This window comes from Erinaceus europaeus, chromosome 12 (genome assembly GCF_950295315.1).
Source record: "Erinaceus europaeus chromosome 12, mEriEur2.1, whole genome shotgun sequence".
Taxonomy (NCBI): Eukaryota; Metazoa; Chordata; class Mammalia; order Eulipotyphla; family Erinaceidae; genus Erinaceus; species Erinaceus europaeus.
Genome location: NC_080173.1, coordinates 12,673,955 through 12,691,416, shown reverse-complemented (window position 1 = coordinate 12,691,416; position 17,462 = coordinate 12,673,955). Strand labels below are relative to the sequence as shown.

The 17,462-nt window shown below is 51.8% G+C and overlaps 1 protein-coding gene across 3 annotated transcripts in view; it reads left to right on the top strand.

The window, feature by feature from the left end:
- FBF1 (Fas binding factor 1) overlaps positions 1-15,938 on the top strand; it is a 30,523-nt gene extending 14,585 nt beyond the window's left edge. The window contains exons 13-30 of one of the 3 annotated variants that reach the window (XM_060202773.1): positions 477-956; positions 2,774-2,893; positions 3,107-3,192; positions 3,536-3,594; positions 4,728-4,814; positions 5,125-5,280; positions 5,383-5,483; positions 5,639-5,845; positions 6,819-6,926; positions 7,010-7,149; positions 7,246-7,364; positions 9,465-9,587; positions 9,664-9,849; positions 10,145-10,321; positions 10,408-10,545; positions 10,629-10,746; positions 14,317-14,423; positions 15,068-15,938. In XM_060202773.1, the coding sequence (XP_060058756.1) occupies positions 477-956; positions 2,774-2,893; positions 3,107-3,192; positions 3,536-3,594; positions 4,728-4,814; positions 5,125-5,280; positions 5,383-5,483; positions 5,639-5,845; positions 6,819-6,926; positions 7,010-7,149; positions 7,246-7,364; positions 9,465-9,587; positions 9,664-9,849; positions 10,145-10,321; positions 10,408-10,545; positions 10,629-10,746; positions 14,317-14,423; positions 15,068-15,151 (2,596 nt within the window). In that variant the 3' untranslated portion in view covers positions 15,152-15,938. Of the gene's footprint in view, positions 1-476; positions 957-2,773; positions 2,894-3,106; positions 3,193-3,535; positions 3,595-4,727; positions 4,815-5,124; positions 5,281-5,382; positions 5,484-5,638; positions 5,846-6,818; positions 6,927-7,009; positions 7,150-7,245; positions 7,365-9,464; positions 9,588-9,663; positions 9,850-10,144; positions 10,322-10,407; positions 10,546-10,628; positions 10,747-14,316; positions 14,424-15,067 lie in introns of those variants that run through there. The other 2 variants (XM_060202775.1, XM_060202774.1) reach the window with 2 other exon arrangements.
- Positions 15,939-17,462: the final 1,524 nt, after the last annotated feature.

Below are 17,462 nucleotides of genomic sequence, written 5' to 3'. Positions count from 1 at the left end.
AGAGTCCAAAGCCTTATGACTGCGCCCCGGACCACTATCACTCTTTTTGTGTGTCCAAATAACCTACGTGCACGTTGGCATTTTCTCAGCCCCATATACTGTTAATCACCCCCCCCAATAGCAAATACAGGCAGGGTCCATGTAATTGGAAAAAGTGAGAAGTGAAGGGGGAACTCTTGAGCCAATCCATTTTTTTTTTTTCCCTTTTGGACATACATGCCCATGATTGTAATTTGGTTCTGCTCTCTCAGCTGCAATTGGCCCCAGGCTACAGGATGGGAATTTAAGATGTCAGTTCCATGTTGTTCTCCAGCAGGATTGAGCCCCTGCTGCCCTGCCATCTGCACTGGGACAGGTGCCCTGCTCGCTAGGCCTCAGCTGCTGGTCACCCCCAGTAGCCGAAGGGGAGACTGGCCAGGGGGCTCTTGGGACAGGCTATTTCTCCTGCCTTCAAACTCTGTGTCTCTGTCTTAAAGTAGGTTCTTAGCAGAAGGTGGTGCAGACCTCAAGGGAGAACCAGGCTCCAAACAGAGCACCCCAGTGGCTTCCAGCCCTACCCACCCTAGGAAGGGGGGCGCTGACTGGTTGGGCCTCAAGGATGATGACTCAGATCTGCTCCCTCCTTCCCCCACAAGAGAGACTGGAAGGGGAGGGTCGGCACTCTCCACGACCCCAGGACTTGGTCCCAAGAGCCAGCCCTCCACCTCAGGCCAGAACTCTGCCCCTGCTGGATTGCCCTCCTCCTTGGGGACAAAGCCACCAACCAGGGGTACAGGTTCCCCTGCCAAAGCCATCCAGACTTCTAAGTACAAAGCATCGGAGGAGAAAGGAGAGGAGGACTGGCTGAGCCAGGCCTTGTCTCGGAAGAAGTCCCGAGATCTGACTAGAGAGGAGTGCCCTGTGGCTGCTGAGAACCTGACCTCAGTGAGGGCAGCAGGCCGTCCCATTTCTGGCAGGTAAGAGCTTGGACTTCTGTCTGTAGCGGAGGGAGAAGTGTACAGGAGCAAGGGGAGGCCTGGCCTTGTCCTTTGATGCCTCAGTCAGGGGAAGCACTGCTTCCTCTCTGAGCAACATGGAGTCTCTGGCCCCTTGGCTTTGTTTGAGTGCAGTCATGAAGGCATTTTTTGTTTAAGATTCATCTTTCTTTTCTTTCTTTCTTTCTTTCTTTCTTCCATTATTTATTTCTCTCATTCTTTCTTTAATAGAGACAGACAGTCAGAGAGAGAGAGAGAGAGACCAGAGCAAGGGTCAAGTGGTGGCACACCTGGTTGAGTGTACATGTTACCTTGTACAAAGACCTAGGTTCAAGCCCCCAGCCCTCACCTACAGGGGAGAAGCTTCACAGGTGGTGAAGCAGTGCTGCAGGTGTCTCTCTCACTGCTTTCTTTATCTCCCCTTTCCATCTCAGCTTCTCTCTGTCTCTACCCAGTAAGTAAATAAATAAATAAATAAATAGGAAAGAGTGGTCCGGGAGGTGGCGCAGTGGCTAAGGCACTAGACTCTCAAGCATGAGGTCCTGAGTTCAATCCCCGGCAGCACATGTACCAGAGTGATGTCTGGTTCTTTCTCTCCTCCCATCTTTCTAATAAATAAATAAATAATGGATAATATTATTATTAAAATAATAAAATTATTTATTATTAAAATACTAAATAAATAAATATGAAAGAAGAGAAGAAAGGAATAAGCCAGGGCACCAAAGCTTCCTTTAGTGTACTGGGGACAGATCTCGAACTGGAGTCACACATATAAGAGAGTGCATTATGCAAGTAAGCTTTTTTGCTAGTCCTTTAAATGTGTGTATATATATGTGTGTGTGTGTGTGTGTGTGTCTGTGTGTGTGTGTCTGTGTGTATGAGAGAGAGAGAGACTCAGACCTAGAGCATTTGGTGCCAGGGATCAAACTCAGGACTTCATGTTTGAGAGTCCAATACTTTATCCACTGTGACACCTCCCAGGTCACATGGTAGAGGCAGGGCTAGGGCATGTCTTGATAGCCCTGACAGCCTGGGGGACCGGTGCTGAGTTATCAAGCAGGAGACAGGGTGTTCTGCTGACGTACACACTGCCATCCTGGTTCCGCTGTCCACAGCACCCTGGGGGTGGGGGGCAAAATAAAACAGAAAACCACTGTCCACGTTGGTGCTGCTTCTGCTGACCCAGGTTAAAGTTTAGAAGGCATGTGAGGGTTGAGACATGCTCAGACTCTTTGAGAGTGCTAGAGAAGATACAGTGGCCAGGAGGGACTTGTGGGGAACCACACAGAAGGGTAATCGTGTGGGACAGTAAGCGACCCCTGGGGCAGGAAAGGGGCCTAGTGAGGCAGGGATTGTCCAGGGAGAGTCACAAGATGTTCTGTAGCCAGGGCATAAGGGGATGGGGGCAGAGGGCATTGTTGAAGTGGCAGTTCTGTGATGACCAAAAACATCCTCCAGCCAGGGTTGGTGGGAATAAGATAAACATCCAGATCCAGGAGGAGACTGTTAGCCTCAGTCTAAAGCCAAGTGAACTTGAGCTAGCCTCATGCCTACGGACTGGCCACTGTCTTCCTTGGACTGTCCTTACTGTGCTATGGTGGGTACTGGGGCGGGGGGGGGGGGGTCTGGAAAGCCACAAATCCCAGGGTCCAGGCTTGAGAGAATTTCCAAGAGGGGATGGTGGAGGCAGGAAGACGGAGGAAAGGCAGGAAGATGAACAGCAACAGCAGCAGCCTTCCCTGCCCTCACCTAACTGGCACCTTCTGCCACGTTCACCTGAGTGTTCACCTCTGTAGCCAGCCTGCTGCCCTCACACAAGAGCTCGAGCCCACAGCTTCTGGAGGGAGCTCAGGAACAGCAGCCCAGAAGCCATCGGCCAGACCTGACCCCGTATTTGGGGCAGAGGGAGTTGAGAGGTATGACCTATGGACAGACAGCTGGGCTGGGGTCCAGCTTGATTCACTCACCTTGTATCAGGCCCACTGGTTAGAGAGCTCACTAAACCTCATTCCCCAGTCAGTGATTTGACTGGATTTTCCCCTTCTCTCCAGTGCCACCCCTCCCCTTCTCTCCCTGTGTCCTGCATAGAGGCTGTTCACCTTGCCACCCCCCTAATCTGGTGTTCTTAGGTCCCCCATGACTGTGAACCAGCCTGCCTTGGCCCTCCATGCAAGTGAGCCACAGAGACCAGTCCCCAGAGACCTCTCCAGTACTGGTTTGCTTTCTGCTTTGTTTGGGGGCTGGGGATTCACTCGGGGTGAGAAAGAGGCACTTTAAGCTTCTCTTGGGGGCCCTGGGAGATGAGTGAAATTAAATTTCTTGGTTTCTTTTCTTAATTTTCTTGATTATTACTAGTATTTTGTTTTACCAGAGCATTGCTCAGTTCTGGCTTAAGGTGATGTGGGGAATTGAACTTGGGACATTGGAGCCTCAGGAATGAGTCTCTTTGCATAAGCATTATGCTGTCTAGCTTCTACCCCATGAAGCTAGACTTTCTGAACACGAGACCTCTGGACCTTTCAGGCCTTCTACTCATTTCTCTGCTATTGACTTTTTAGAGCCTGCAGTCCATTTGCCGAGTTCCCAGGAACCCCCATGGCTTTCTGTGCCTGTCCAGGTAATGAAGGTAGAAAAATAGGTCTAGGTCTCAGGCCCAGGGAGCAATTGTTCTGTCCTCAGAGGCAGTACCAGCACTTTGACCCGACAGCCTACTGGAAAGAGTGTGTCGTAACACCACGTAGCTCACCCAGCACCCCTTCAAAGCTCTACTAAATTTACAGCTGTGCCACTGCCAGGCAGAGTTGGGTGCTGACTTGCCAAGCACCGGTAGGGAATTCGAGGTGGCACCTAGACTGGGGTTGCTAGGAGTGCCCCCATCAGAAAGCCGGGTAGCCAGATAAAAGTCTCAGTGTTGAGGCACAAGACTTTCATGCTCAGGTTCAATTCTTGCACTTCCATAAACCAGAGCTCTGGTGTCTCATAAAAATAAATGAATCTGGGCGCAGAGCGCAAGGACCGGCGTGAGGATCCCGGTTCGGGCCCCCGGCTCCCCATCTGCAGGGGAGACACTTCACAGGCGGTGAAGCATGTCTACAGGTGTCTGTCTTTCTCTCCCTCTCTCTGTCTTCCCCTCCTCTCTCCATTTCTCTCTGTCCTATCCAACAACAACGGCATCAACAATAACTACAACAATAAATCAACAAGGGCAACACAAGGTTAAAAAATTATAAATAAATAAATAACATTTAAAAATAAATCTGGGGCCAGGTGGTGGCACACCTGTAGTGCACATGGACTCAGGTTCAAGTCCCTGGTCCCTACCTGTAGGGGGAAAACTTCACCAGTAGTGAAGCAAGGCTGCAGGTGTCTCTCTGTCTCTGTCCCTCTCTATCCCCCTCCTCCCTCTCAATTTCTCTCTCTCTATCCATATTTTTGATAAATAAATAAGTCTTGGACCAGACTGTTGCATCTGGTTGAGTGCATGTTACAATGTGCAAGGACCTAGGTTCAAGCCCCCAGTCTCCCACCTGCAGGGGGAAAGCTTTACAAGTGGTGAAGCAGGGCTGCAGGTGTCTCTCTGTCTCTCTGTATTCCCTTTCCTCTTGATTTCTGGCTGTCTCTATCAAGTGAATAAATATAATTAAAAATTGTTTAAAAATAAATCCTTCAAATGAAAAAAGGAAAAGAAAGCAAGTGGGAACTTGCTGCTGTTTCCTGTAGAAAGCCTCCTCTCCCTCCTCTGTCTCCCAGGTGTGGCCATCGCCTCTAGCCCCTGAACCTGAGGAGGCCCTGCCCTCCAGGAGCATATCCCTGGAGCCCAAAGTGATTTTGGAGAAGGTGTGTGGTACATAGTCTGCAGGAACCCTCATATCTGTTAGCACTGGGCTGCCAGGTCTGACAGGAAGGGCATTGAAAGGACTCGAACCCCCCACCCCATCCCTCCGAGAAACATAGTGTACTGGGGGAGAAAGGGAGATTGGTTCTGCTAAGCAGACCTGGAAGGGACAATGCAGTGACCACATGGCTCCCCACTGATTTCTTTGTATCTCCTCACCCCACCCGCACCCCCGCTATAGCCACAGCTCAGCCAGAGGGCTGAGTCGCTGCCCTCTACCTAACTGAGAACGCTGCTCACCCTCTTCTATAGCCCCTACTGCCAGAGCCCCTGGCACGGAGCCTGCTGCCAGGCACGGAATACCAGAAGCAGCTCCTGGCTGCACAGGCACAGCTTCAGAGTGGCACCGCCGAGCTCCAGGCCCAGCTCCTGCAGAATCAGGCCCGGCTGGCTGAGTTGGAGGCCCAGGTGAGGGCAGAGGGGCAGGTGGAGGAAGGGCTGGGTAACAGGGGTCACTGAGGGCTAAAGCCTTCCCCAGGTGACCTGAGGGGCCCCGCTGCTGTGTCCTAGGTACGGAAGTTGGAGCTGGAGAGGGCCCAGCAGAAGCTGCTTTTGGAGAGTCTGCAACAGAGACATCAGGCTGACCTGGAGCTTATTGAGAGCGCCCACAGGTAACCACCCCCAACCTGTCCAGTGCCCCCCACCACACACACACACACACACACACACACACACACACACCTGCTCTCCCTCCCAAGGCCTGTGTGGCCTGCCCTAGGAGGCAGCCTCATCTTCTGAGCACCACCGCTGGGTGACCCATTTGCAGAAACCGCATCAAGGTGCTAGAAACATCATACCAGCAACGGGAAGAGCGACTACAGAGAGAGAATGAAGAACTGTCCACCCGCTTTTTGTCGCACTGCCAGGAAGCCGAGCAGGCCCGCACCGAGCTCACAGCCCAGCACCAGCGGCGCTTGGCAGCTGCTGAGCAGGAAAAGGATCAGGAGATGGAGCGGCTTCGGGAACTGCAGCGGTGAGGCCCAGGCCCAAGGCAGTGGGCTGTGGTCTGTGGGCGGGGAGCTAGTTTGCAAGTATGGCCAGAGGGAACCCAGAGAGGCTTGACCTCTCCCTTTCACTATGAAGTGACTGACAGTGAGCCCACTGACCTGTCACCCTCCCACCAAGAGATGGGGGAGCTGCCACTCCTACAGAGGCAGGAGAGAGAACTAGCAGGCTGTGGGGCCCCAGGCTGTTGGAAAAGGACCAGCAGCAGCAAGCAGCCGAGGGTCTGACTCAACCTAGGTGGCCCACTCATCTGCCTGACCTTTAGCTGCATCTGAAAACTAGACTGACTCAGGAATGGTTGGCACTGTCACCCCAGGTACTTCGGTCTGGTGGCCTTTGTGAATGAGAACAAAACTAAGAAAAGGGGAGTCAGGCGGTAACACAGCGGATTAAGCGCAGGTGGCATAAAGCGCAAGGATCCCAGTTCGAGCCCCCAGCCCCCCCACCTGCAGGGGAGTCGCTTCACAGGTGGTGAAGCAGGTCTACAGGTGTCTATCTTTCTCTCCCCCTCTCTGTCTTCCCCTCCTCTCTCCATTTCTCTCTGTCCTAGCCAACAGTGACGACATCAATAACAACAACAACTACAATACACAAGGGTAACAAAAGGGAGTAAATAAATTAAAAAAAAAAAAACTAAGAAAAGGTACATTAAGGGAGTTAGTTGGTCAGTGAGGTCAGCCAGACACAAAAGGCCGTGAACTCACGTATCTTCTTTGTGTACAAGTAACCTTTGCTGAAGCAGAAGGAACCTCCTCTTAGAGAGTGAATATGGCATTGAGGCACCAAGCCAGATAAAGCGTAGGAGTTAGGGAAACTCAGGTAGTGCCTGGAGACGGAGAGAGCAGAACATACTGAGGCCTTGGAGGCCGCTCAATGCGACTTCCATCCCCACCGGCCTGCTCAAAGTGGCTGAGCCTTTGAGGCCCTCACCGTCTCTGCAGGGCCTCCATTCTCGAGATGCGAAAGGACCATGAGGAGCAGCTTCAGCGCCTCAGACTGCTGAAGGACCGCGAGATCGATGCTGTCACCAGCGCTACTTCCCACACAAGGTGTGTGCTGTCCAGCCCCACCCACCCGGAGGCATGGGTGCTGGGGTCCCCGGGACAGGCTGACGCAGATCTGCCCCCCCCAGATCCCTGAATGGTGTCATCGAACAGATGGAGAAGTTCTCCAGCAGCTTGAACGAGCTGTCCTCCCGGGTGGAGGCCTCGCACGTCACCACTACCCAGGAGCGGGAGCTGGGGATCCGCCAGCAGGATGAGCAGCTCCGAGGTACCCGGCCTGCACCTTCCTCCCTCCCCCCTCTCCCCTCCCATGCCAAGGGGGAGGTGCGCAGGCAGCACGTGCCCCTTGGGCCACTGTCCCTAGCACTGCAGGACAGGCTGGGGCGGCAGCAGCGGGACATGGAGGAAGAACGGAGCCGACTGCATGAGATCATCGGGAAGATGGAGGCGCGTCTGAATGAGCAGAGCCGGCTGCTGGAACAGGTGGGCACATCCTCCTGACCATGCTACGGAGCTCCCCTCCCCCAGACGCCCACAGATGCGTCAGCCTCGGACTTTCCTCTGCAGTGCTTCTGCTACCCCTTCCTGCTGGGGCTCCTACCCCACTCAGCCCCTAGCCAGCAGTGGCTCCCTATTTCCTTCCTGTCACTCATCCTGTTAGCTGATAACCTGGATGGTTATGCTCCTGAAGGGAAGTAATACTGTCACCTCCTGAGCTATAACAGATAGTTTAAAAACAAAGAAACAAATAAAACCAGATAATTGCTCAGCACTGGTTTATGGTGATGCCAGTGATTGAACCTGGGACTTTAGAGCCTCAGGCATGAAAGTCTTTTTGCATAACCACTATGCTATCTCCCTGGTTCCAGATACATTTTTTTAAAGTATTTATTTATTCCCTTTTGTTGCCCTTGTTGTTTTATTGTTGTAGTTATTATTGTTGTTATTGATGTCACTGTTGTTGGATAGGACAGAGAGAAGTGGAGAGAGGAGGGGAAGACAGAGGGGGAAAGAGGCAGGTCTGCAGGTGTCTGTCTTCCCCTCCTCTCTCCATTTCTCTCTGTCCTAGCCAATAATGATGACATCAACAACAATAATAACTACAACAAGGGCAACAAAAAGGGAATAAATATTTTTTTAAAAGACTAAAAAAAAAGTAATACTTGCACTAGGATGCAAGAGGAAAAAAATCCCTGTGCTTTCTATTTCTATCTGTCTTGTGGCGGCCCAAATTGAATAAGGGCTCTGAAGCATATAAAAAAAAAAAAATATATATATATATATACTGTTCCTTTCTTTTCTCTCTCTCTTCCTTCCTTCCTTTGTAATGAGAGTGATACAGGGTGAGAGAGAGGCCAGAGCACTGCTTAGCTCTGGCATCTGGTGGTACTGGGGGTTGAACCTTGGACCTGAGAGCCTCAAGCATGAAAGTCTTTTTCATAACCATTATACTATCTCCCCAGCCCAGAATACTGTTTCTTTCTTTGACCGAGATTATAACATGATACATTTCATTTAAGTAAAGTAAAATACAAGCAAGCGGAACAAAATCAGAATCACCCATGAGCCAAAGATAGCTGCTGACAGCATCATATATATATATATATATACATCGTTCAGCATATCAGTGTGTAGATGGAGAAACGTGTTCCTGTTGCAGGCCGTGTTTACCCAGCCTTCCTTGGGTGACGTCAGTAAGCACCAGCTTCCAACCAAACACAGTCAAGCTGCTTCTCCCCCCCCCCAAATTCTTGCCCCAGGATTTTCACTGGGACATTATTCCTACACAGTTCCACCACTCTCAGTGAACTTTTTTTTTTCTTCTTTTTCTGTTTTAGACAGAGACGACACACAGAAAGGGAGGGAGAGAGAGAGAGAGAGAGAGATCATAGCGCTGCTCCAGCACTTGTGAAGCTTCCCCTATGCAGGTGCTTCTGTGGGTGGCTGGGGGTCGATCCCAGGTCCTTGCACATAGTAAGTTAGAGCTCTGCCAAGCGCTCCTTACGTAGCCCCTAATTAATATTCTCTCTTCTTATCTCTTTTTTTGCTTCTATTCTTCCTTTCTTTCCTTTGATAGAGATAGAGGCAGGGAGAATGAAAGAGACCACAGCACCCAAGCTTCCTTCAGGTGGTAGGGACCTGGCTTGAACCCGGGTCACACACATGACAAAGCAGCTCACTATTTCAAGTGAGCTATTTCATGGCCCCTAGTAAAGTGCTTAAGTCACACCTGTGGCCCATGTCTCCGGGCAGACATTGTCCACTTGCTGCTCTGCCAGACTGGCTGATGGGAGCCAGGCGGCAAAGCACCAGTGGTGCAGAGAGCTTGGCTGTTTTGTCCGTGGCCCTCTGGAGGCACTGTGGATCTCCCAGCCAGGATTCCTGAGGCCTTTGCCTCTTCCATGCAGGGAATCCCAGTGCAGGGCCCAGACAGGCCCTCCCATTTTGTACCTCTCTGGAACTGGGGGTGTTTGTGGCACAGCGGGAGATGCGGGTAGGTTCACACAGCTCCCCAGGGCATAGTCAGGCCTGTTGTGTGGAGTGCCGAGGGGAGAGTGACTGTTCGCCCCGGCCTGGTCACAGGAGCGCTGGCGGATGACTTCAGAGCAGTCCAAGGTGGAGTCCACACAGCGTGCCCTAGAGGAGCAGAGGAAGGTCACAGCCCAGCAGATCGCCATGGAGCGGGAGGAGCTGGAAAGGGCCAAGGTGAGTCTGGCCACACCATCTTCAACCGCCATCCTTGAGTTTCTGCTCTATAATGCTCACCCCCACTCCATCCCAGAGTGCCCTGCTGGAGGAGCAGAAGGCCGTGATGCACAAGTGTGGGGAGGAGCGGCGGCGCCTGGCAGCCGACTGGGCAGAGTTCTCTGCGCAGCAGAAGCTGAGTAAGGAGCGGGCTGAGCGCGAGGCGGAGCGGGCGCTGCAGATGGACACCCAGCGGGAGGGCACCCTCATCAGCCTGGCCAAGGTAGAGCCCAGAGCCTGCAGCCTCACCATACGGGCCGCATGTGCCCCTACTTTTATTATCCTGAGGGTTCTCACACGTGTACTCGTTCTCGGCCCCTCATGTCTCCATGACTCAGAGGTTCCAGAGAGGAGAACACCTGGGCTGAGAAAGGTGAACACCAAGGCTTTGTCCCAGGCCTCTCTAGCTGGTCCTCCCAGGGTCAGAGTGGAGACCAAGACCACATGGCAGGGCAGCCAAGGGCACCCACAAACCCTGAGCAGATCCCAAGAGGAGAAAGCAGCAAAGGTTTCTCCAGGAACAGGCAGAGCTCAAGATCAAAGCAAGCGAGCTTCGGGCCAAGGAGGACCAGCTGGCAGCCGAGCGGGAGGCCCTGGAGCGGGAGCGGCGGGACCTGAGGCTGGAGAAGGAGCGGATCAGCGCTGCTGCCCTGCGCCTCCGACTCCGGGCTGAGGAGGTGGAGGGCATGAGCCAGGTGCCGGTGCCAGCGGCAAGCCTCGGGGTGGTGGGCCGGGCACTGCGGCACCCCAGCCAGCACTGCTGACAGACCCTATCCTGCAGGTGGCCTCAGATAAGTACGAGGAGGGGGAGCGGGCGCTGCGTGAGGCCCGGCAGGTGCAGTCTGAGCAGCAGGCCCGGCTCCAGAGGGTGCAGCAGCAGCAGGAGCAGCTGCGGAAGCAGGAGCAGCATGTGCACCAGGCAAGGCTCCTCCCCTCCCGCTCCTGCCTCCCTGGCCCTGCCCTCTGGTCTCATAGCTGTGTCCTTTCTGGGGCGGGTCACAGGAGCATCTGAGTCTGGCCCAGCAGAGGTTCCAGCTGAACCAAGTCCGACAGGACCTGCCTTCCAACCCCATGAGACTGTTGCCTCAAACCCAGGGCCTGGCAGCCTCCAGCCTAAATGGTAAGTAACTTCAGAAGCATAGACAGCTGACTTTTTTTTTTTATCATTTCTTTTTAAAATTTTTTTATATTTATTTATTTTCCCTTTTTGTTGCCCTTGTTTTTCATTGTTGTTTTAGTTATTATTGTGGTGGTGTTGATGTCGTCGTTGTTAGATAGGACAGAGAGAAATGGAGAGAGGAAGGGAAGACAGAGGGGGAGAGAAAGACAGACACCTGCAGACCTGCTTCACCGCCTGTGAAGCAATTCCCCCGCAGGTGGGGAGCCGGGAGCTTGAACCAGGATCCTTACACTGGTCCTTGCGCTTTACGCCATGTGCGCTTAACCCACTGCACTACCACCCGACTCCCTAGACAGCTGACTTTTAAAGTTGTCTTGTTATTCCTTTTTAAAAAATTTTTTATATTTATTTATTTTCCCTTTTGTTGCCCTTGTTTTTTTTTTTTATTGTTGTAGTTATTGTTGTTGTTATTGATGTCATCTTGTTAGATAGGACAGAGAGAAATGGAGAGAGGAGGGGAAGACAGAGAGGGGGAGAGAAAGATAGACACCTGCAGACCTGCTTCACCGCCTGTGAAGCGACTCCCCTGCAGGTGGGGAGCCAGGCGCCCGAGCAGGATCTTTGCCGGTCCTTGCACTTTGCGCCGCGTGTGCTTAACCTGCTGCGCTACCGCCCGACTCCCTGTTGTCTTGTTATTCCTTTTCACACATGGTGTACAATTGTTACAGAAAAATAAGGAAGGAAATACTAAAAACGAAAACATCAGGCCCAGGAAGTGGTGCACCTGGTTAAGCGCACATAGTTCACAAGGACCCAGGTTCAAGCCACTGGCCCCCGCCCCCTGCAGGGGGAAAGCTTCATGAGTGATGAAGCAGGGCTGCAGGTGTCTCTCTGTCTTTCCCTTCCTCCATCCCCCACTTCCCGTCTCAGTTTCTCTCTGTCCAACAGTAAATAAATAAAAAGATTAAATAAAAAAGAAAAACTGGGAGTTGGGCGGTAGCGCAGCAGGTTAAGTGCATGTGGCACAAAGTGCAAAGACCAGAGTAAGGATCCCGGTTCGAGCCCCCGGCTCCCCACCTGCAGGGGAGTCGCTTCACAGGTGGTGAAGCAGATCTGCAGGTGTCTATCTTTCTCTCCCCCTCTCTGTCTTCCCCTCCTCTCTCCATTTCTCTTTCTTATCTAACCGTGACGACATCAATAACAAAAACAATAATAACTACAACAATAAGACAACAAGGGCAAGAAAAGGGAATAAATAATAAAATTAATAAATATTTTTTTAAAAAAACCATATTCAGCCCCAGTCTGCAGTGTAGAGTAAGAACTATTTCTGATGTTTTGGTGTGTGACATTCCGAACTCTTAGTTCTGTTTTGTTTGTTTGTTTTTGTTTTGTGGGCTTTCTTACTTATCCAATGTGAAAGCACTTGTACATGTCCATCACTCCCCAGAGATTCACTGTATGTAATACCCTCTGTAATGCTTTTTTTAAAATTTGTATTTATTTTTATTATTGGAGAGAGTCAGAGAGAAATTGAGAGGTGAAGGAGAGATAAAGAGAGATAGACAGAGAGACCTGCAGCCCTGCTTCACCACACATGAAGCTTTCCCCCCTGTAGTTGGGGACCAGGGGCTTGAACCCAGGTTCTTGTGCACTGTGACATGTGTGGTCAACCAGGTGCGCCTCCGCCTGGCCCCTAGTTCTGTTTTTCATCGAGATGTCATGTGTTGTTTTGTCTCTTGACTTAATTTTTCATTCAGAAATACATGTTTGGGGGGCCAAGAGATAGTTCACCCAGCAGAGCATGTGCCTGCCTGGTACAAAACCCTATGCTGAGCCCGGGCACCACCTGGGAGCACCATGGATGGCAGAATGGTGCTGTAGTGTCTGTCTCTCCTCTCCTTCCTTCTCTCTCTAAAATATAAAGAATAAACAACATAAAATACAATGAAGCAAAGAAAGGAAACAATGGGAGGTGGGAGCTGGAGAGACGGCATAACAGTTCTGCAAAAGCTTTCACGCCTGAGGCTGCAAGGTCCAAGGTTCCATTCCTAGCACCACCGTAAGTCAGAGCTGAACAGTGTTCCAGTGTCTCTTTCACTCATTCGCTATTTGTTAATTATTAAATAATAAAATAATATAAAATATTAAAGAAAAGAATGAGGGCCAAAAGATAGCCTAGCCAGTAGAACACATTTCACCATGGCCAAGGATGTGGGTTCAAACCTTTGACACTGAGGTAGGGGTAGATAGCATTCCCAGAGTTGAGCAGTGCTCTGGTTTTTTGTTGTTTTTTTTTTTTTTTTTTAAAAAAAAGCTTTTGAGGGTGGAGGTAGATAGCACAATGGTTATGCAAAGAGACTCTCATACCGGAGGCTCCAAAATCCCAGGTTCAATCCCCTGCACCACCCCATTAGCCAGAGCTGAGCAGTGCTCTGGTTAAAAAAAAAAAAAAAGCTTTTGATGCCACATGAAAGTACTGTGCACACACCAAGGGAAGCCTCTTCACACACAGTGAGGCAGTGCTACAGTGTCTCTCCTTTTTTTTAAAAAAAAATATTTATTCCCTTTTGCTGCCCTTGTTTTATTGTTGTAGTTATTATTGTTGTTATTGATATTGTCGTTATTGGATAGGACAGAGAAATGGAGAGAGGAGGGGAGACAGAGCTGGGGAGAGAAAGACAGACACCTGCAGACCTGCTTCACCACTTGTGAAGCGACTCCCCTGCAGGTGGGGAGCTGGGGGCTGGAACTGAGATCCTTACGCTGGTCCTTGCGCTTCACACCATGTGTGCTTAACCTGTTGCACTACCGCCCAACTCCTGTCTCTCTCCTCCTTGTTCTTCTCTCTCCCCTATCAGAAATTGAAAAAGCAAAAATTAAGTGTTTGTTAGGAGTGTTGGAAGTAGGAAGGCACAACTCCAGCAATAACCCTGTTGGCAGAAACATAAAAGCAATTAAATTATATATAAAACTTGTATAATTGAACACTTAACAATGATTTTTTTTTTTTAATGGCCATAGAGTGGTTTCTGGGACTCTGCTAACATTACAAATCTGCCACTCCCGGCAGCCTTTTTTTTGAAATTGACAGAAATTGAGGGAAGGAGAGAGGTAGCAAGGGAGAGAGAAAGATACCTGCAGCACCCCTTCACTGCTTGTGAAGCTTACCCCCCTGAATGGAGGGACGGACCAGGGGCTTGAACTTGTGTCCTTGCACATGGCAATATGTGCATTCAGCTAGGTGCACCACCACCCAGCCCTGTTACCTGTAATTCTTACCCAGTGTAATTCTCCACCGAGAATTTGTTTCATGTTTTTCACGGATGCCCCACTGTGTGTGTGTGTGTGTGTGTGTGTGTCACTGAGATAGAGCGGCACCTGGGTAGAAAACTCTGTGCACACATTTCGCACCACTGCCTGATTCTTTTCCCTGACTGTGAATCTTAGAACTAGACTAAGGAGATAAGAGCATGTGGGCATTTGCAGAGGCTTTAGAGTGTCTGTGGCGTGTTCACCCAGTAGCGGTGAAAAGGCTCTGTGCCACCACTTTTTCCCCTGACCTTCCAGCCATCGTGACTCCTGCTCCCACTGCTCACTGCCTCCAGACACCAGCCGGCCCAGTCCCCTCACACCTCCACGCCAAACTGGTGCTGCTGAAACACACGGCCAAGCAGGTGAGCGTTCAGGGCAGAGGCTGATCCATCGCAGGTGGATGTGGGGCCTTCACGTGACCACAGTGGTGACCAGCAGTTCAAGACAGAGGCAGAGAGGTGCGCCTCCAGGCCCCCTCCCAAGGGCTGTGCCGACCCGCTGAAGGAGCTAATGGTGCAGATGCCTGCAGGACATGGCAGACCTGCCTCTCCGCCAGCTGAGGCTTCTAGTGAGGAGGTAGTTTGCACACACCATTCTCAGCCAGACCTCAGGGACTCTCACGCTGATGACTGTAGCTCTCACGGCGCCACTTCTGGTCTGTCAGCCTCTACGCATAAAGCTTTATGTGCGTTTTAAGCTGGTTCCCTCCCTGAGCCCTGAGAGGCAGGGAATGCTTTGCTAGTCTACAGACAAGGAGACTGGGGCTTAGGGGGATAAAGGCACGTGCTAACAAGTGACCTTAGCAGGACAGACTTGGTCTGTGTCACTTTTCCAATGTGTGTCCCGTCCCCCGCTCCCCAAGCCCCATAGTTTTCCTGACCCCCGAGGAGAAGCAGGCTCAGCCTATCCCCAGGGGCCCATTCACACACGCTGGCTGGTGTCCTTTCTCACTGAAGTCATACGGAAGGGAGTCAGAGGGGACTATTCTCCCGTCTCTGCCTTTCAGGACCACGACTTTTTGGAGAATGAACAGTTCTTCCTGGAGACCTTAAAGAAAGCCTCCTACAACCTGACATCTCAGTCTATGTGAAGGGCTCCGCTGCCTCCTCACCAGAAGCCTCAGACCCAGAACTCCTTCCATTGCCCCTGGCTGCCAGCTCCAAGCAGGGGTCACCCTGGGAAGGCTCTGCAATGCCACGCTTGATTACAGTTCTTCCTGTGGGTGGGGTGCAAGTGTGTTCTCCCCACAAGGAGCCATGGCTGCGTCCCCATTCCTCAAGGTGCTAAGAAAGGCTCAGCCTCACAATACCACCAACACAGACTTGCTCCTCTGCCCTGGAAGGCTCAGCTCAGATCCCAGGGTCTGGGTGGAATCTGAACCCCTCCCCTCCTCTGCAGCAGGTGGTTTGGGGGCTCTTCACTTGGGTGTCTTTGGAGGGGAGAGGGTCTTCTTGACGGGGAACCATGGGCAGCTTCCTCCCATAGCTTTCTGGAGAGCAACAAAGACAGCATAATCCTCCCCAGTGGGGCTGGAGAGTGGGGCCACAAACTGTAAATGGCATTCTTGTTTCCTGGCCCAGGGGTGGGAGCAGGGAGGGTTTGTACCCAGGCCACTTTACCTCCATGCCCGCTGTCCATTTGGGATTTAGTCAGCCCCTCACTTTAGGTGGATCACAAAGTCCCCACCTCCTTCCAGCTGCCTGCAGAATTGACAGGCTCAGCATGGACACTGAAGCCTCAACACTGGAAGCCTTCTAGTTGGTCCCAGAACTGGAGTGGGAAGTTGTGGGTCTCTTGGGAGGCTATCCAATAAATAAAGATAATAATAAAAAAATAAAAAATTTTAAAAAGGGTAGATAGCATAACGGTTATGCAAAGAGACTCTCATGCCTGAGGCACCGAAGTCCCAGGTTCAGTGCCCCATACCACCATAAGCCAGAGCTGAGCAGTGCTCTCATAAAATAAAAAATCTTAAGGGGGTCGGGCGGTAGCACAGTGGGTTAAGCACACATGGTGCAAAGTGCAAGGACCCACATAAGGATCCCAGTTCGAGCCCCCAGCTCCCTACCTGTAGGGGAGTCGCTTCACAGATGAGATGATGAAGCAGGTCTGCAGGTGTTTGCCTTTCTCTCCCCCTCTCTGTCTTCCCCTCTCCGTTTCTCTCTATTCTAACAACAACGACATCAATAATAACTACAACAATAAAACAAGGGCAACAAAAAGGAATAAATATTTAAATATATTATCATAGACGAAAAAAAGGGAGGGGTCATAAGGAAGGAGAAAGAGACCTAATGCCCTCCTTCACCACCCTGCAGAAGGGGACCCGGAGCTAGAACCTGGGACCTTGTGCACTGTAACTGCTCTCGGCCACTACCCACCTGCCCCTGAACTTTTGTATTCAGGTCTTGCCTTTTCATCAAAGGGTTTTAACGGGGTTGGATCTTAATTCGCATTTCAGCGGACCAACTGCCGCTGTAGAAGGGAGAGCAGAGGGACAGGGCAAGAGTAGGCCTCTGACCAGCAGGAGCGGAACCTGCTCGGTGATGGGAGAGCCGGGTGACAGTGACACTGCTCCGTGCCCGTCACGGCTCTGCATTATTACTGGCATTAAGTACGGCTGGTAGGCTGGTAGCTCTCATCTCCCAGGCCACAGACAGTTGAGTCTTTATTGGAGGGAGAGAGAGACACCTGCAGCACGGCTTCAGCACTCAAAGCTTTCCCTGCAGGTGGGGGGGCTCAAAGCGGGGTCCTTGCTCAACCAGGTGTGCTCCGATCCACCGACCCACCCACTGCTCAGCTCTGGTTTATGGTGCTGCAGGGGATTGAACCTGGGACTTTGGAGCCTTGGGCATGGGAGTCTGTTTACATAACCATTATGCTATCTACCCCTGGGCCCCTTTTTTATTCTTTTTATCTTAGGGGGGAGCACAGCAGGGTTCTTTCTGTCCTCCCTCAGTGGAGATGAACCGTCTACCAAGTGAGCTAGCTCCTGGCCCTGGAGTATTTTGTTTTCCTTCCAACAAATGCAAGGACAAGGTAGCGACAATTTGGAATTGGAAGCCAAGGAGTTTGACTGCAACGTCCGTGCGGGGACCCCCCCCTCCCACGACTGCGATACTCTGGCGTTTAGCCTTCCGGGGTCGAGTGACTTCCCCCGAGCACCCCGGGTCTGTGTCGCCCCCTGGTGGTTGGACGCGTGCTAGACCCCAAACCGCTCGCGGCGAGGCTTCGCCGCGCAGGCGTCCAGAGTCTCCCGCCCCACCACAAATCTCGCGAGTCCCGGGAAGGAGCGGGGGGGCGTGGCTCCGAGGGCCCTGGGCGGGGTCTGGTGCGCGGGGGGCGTGGCTCCGAGGGCCCTGGGCGGGGTCTGGTGCGCGGGGGGCGTGGCTCCGAGGGCC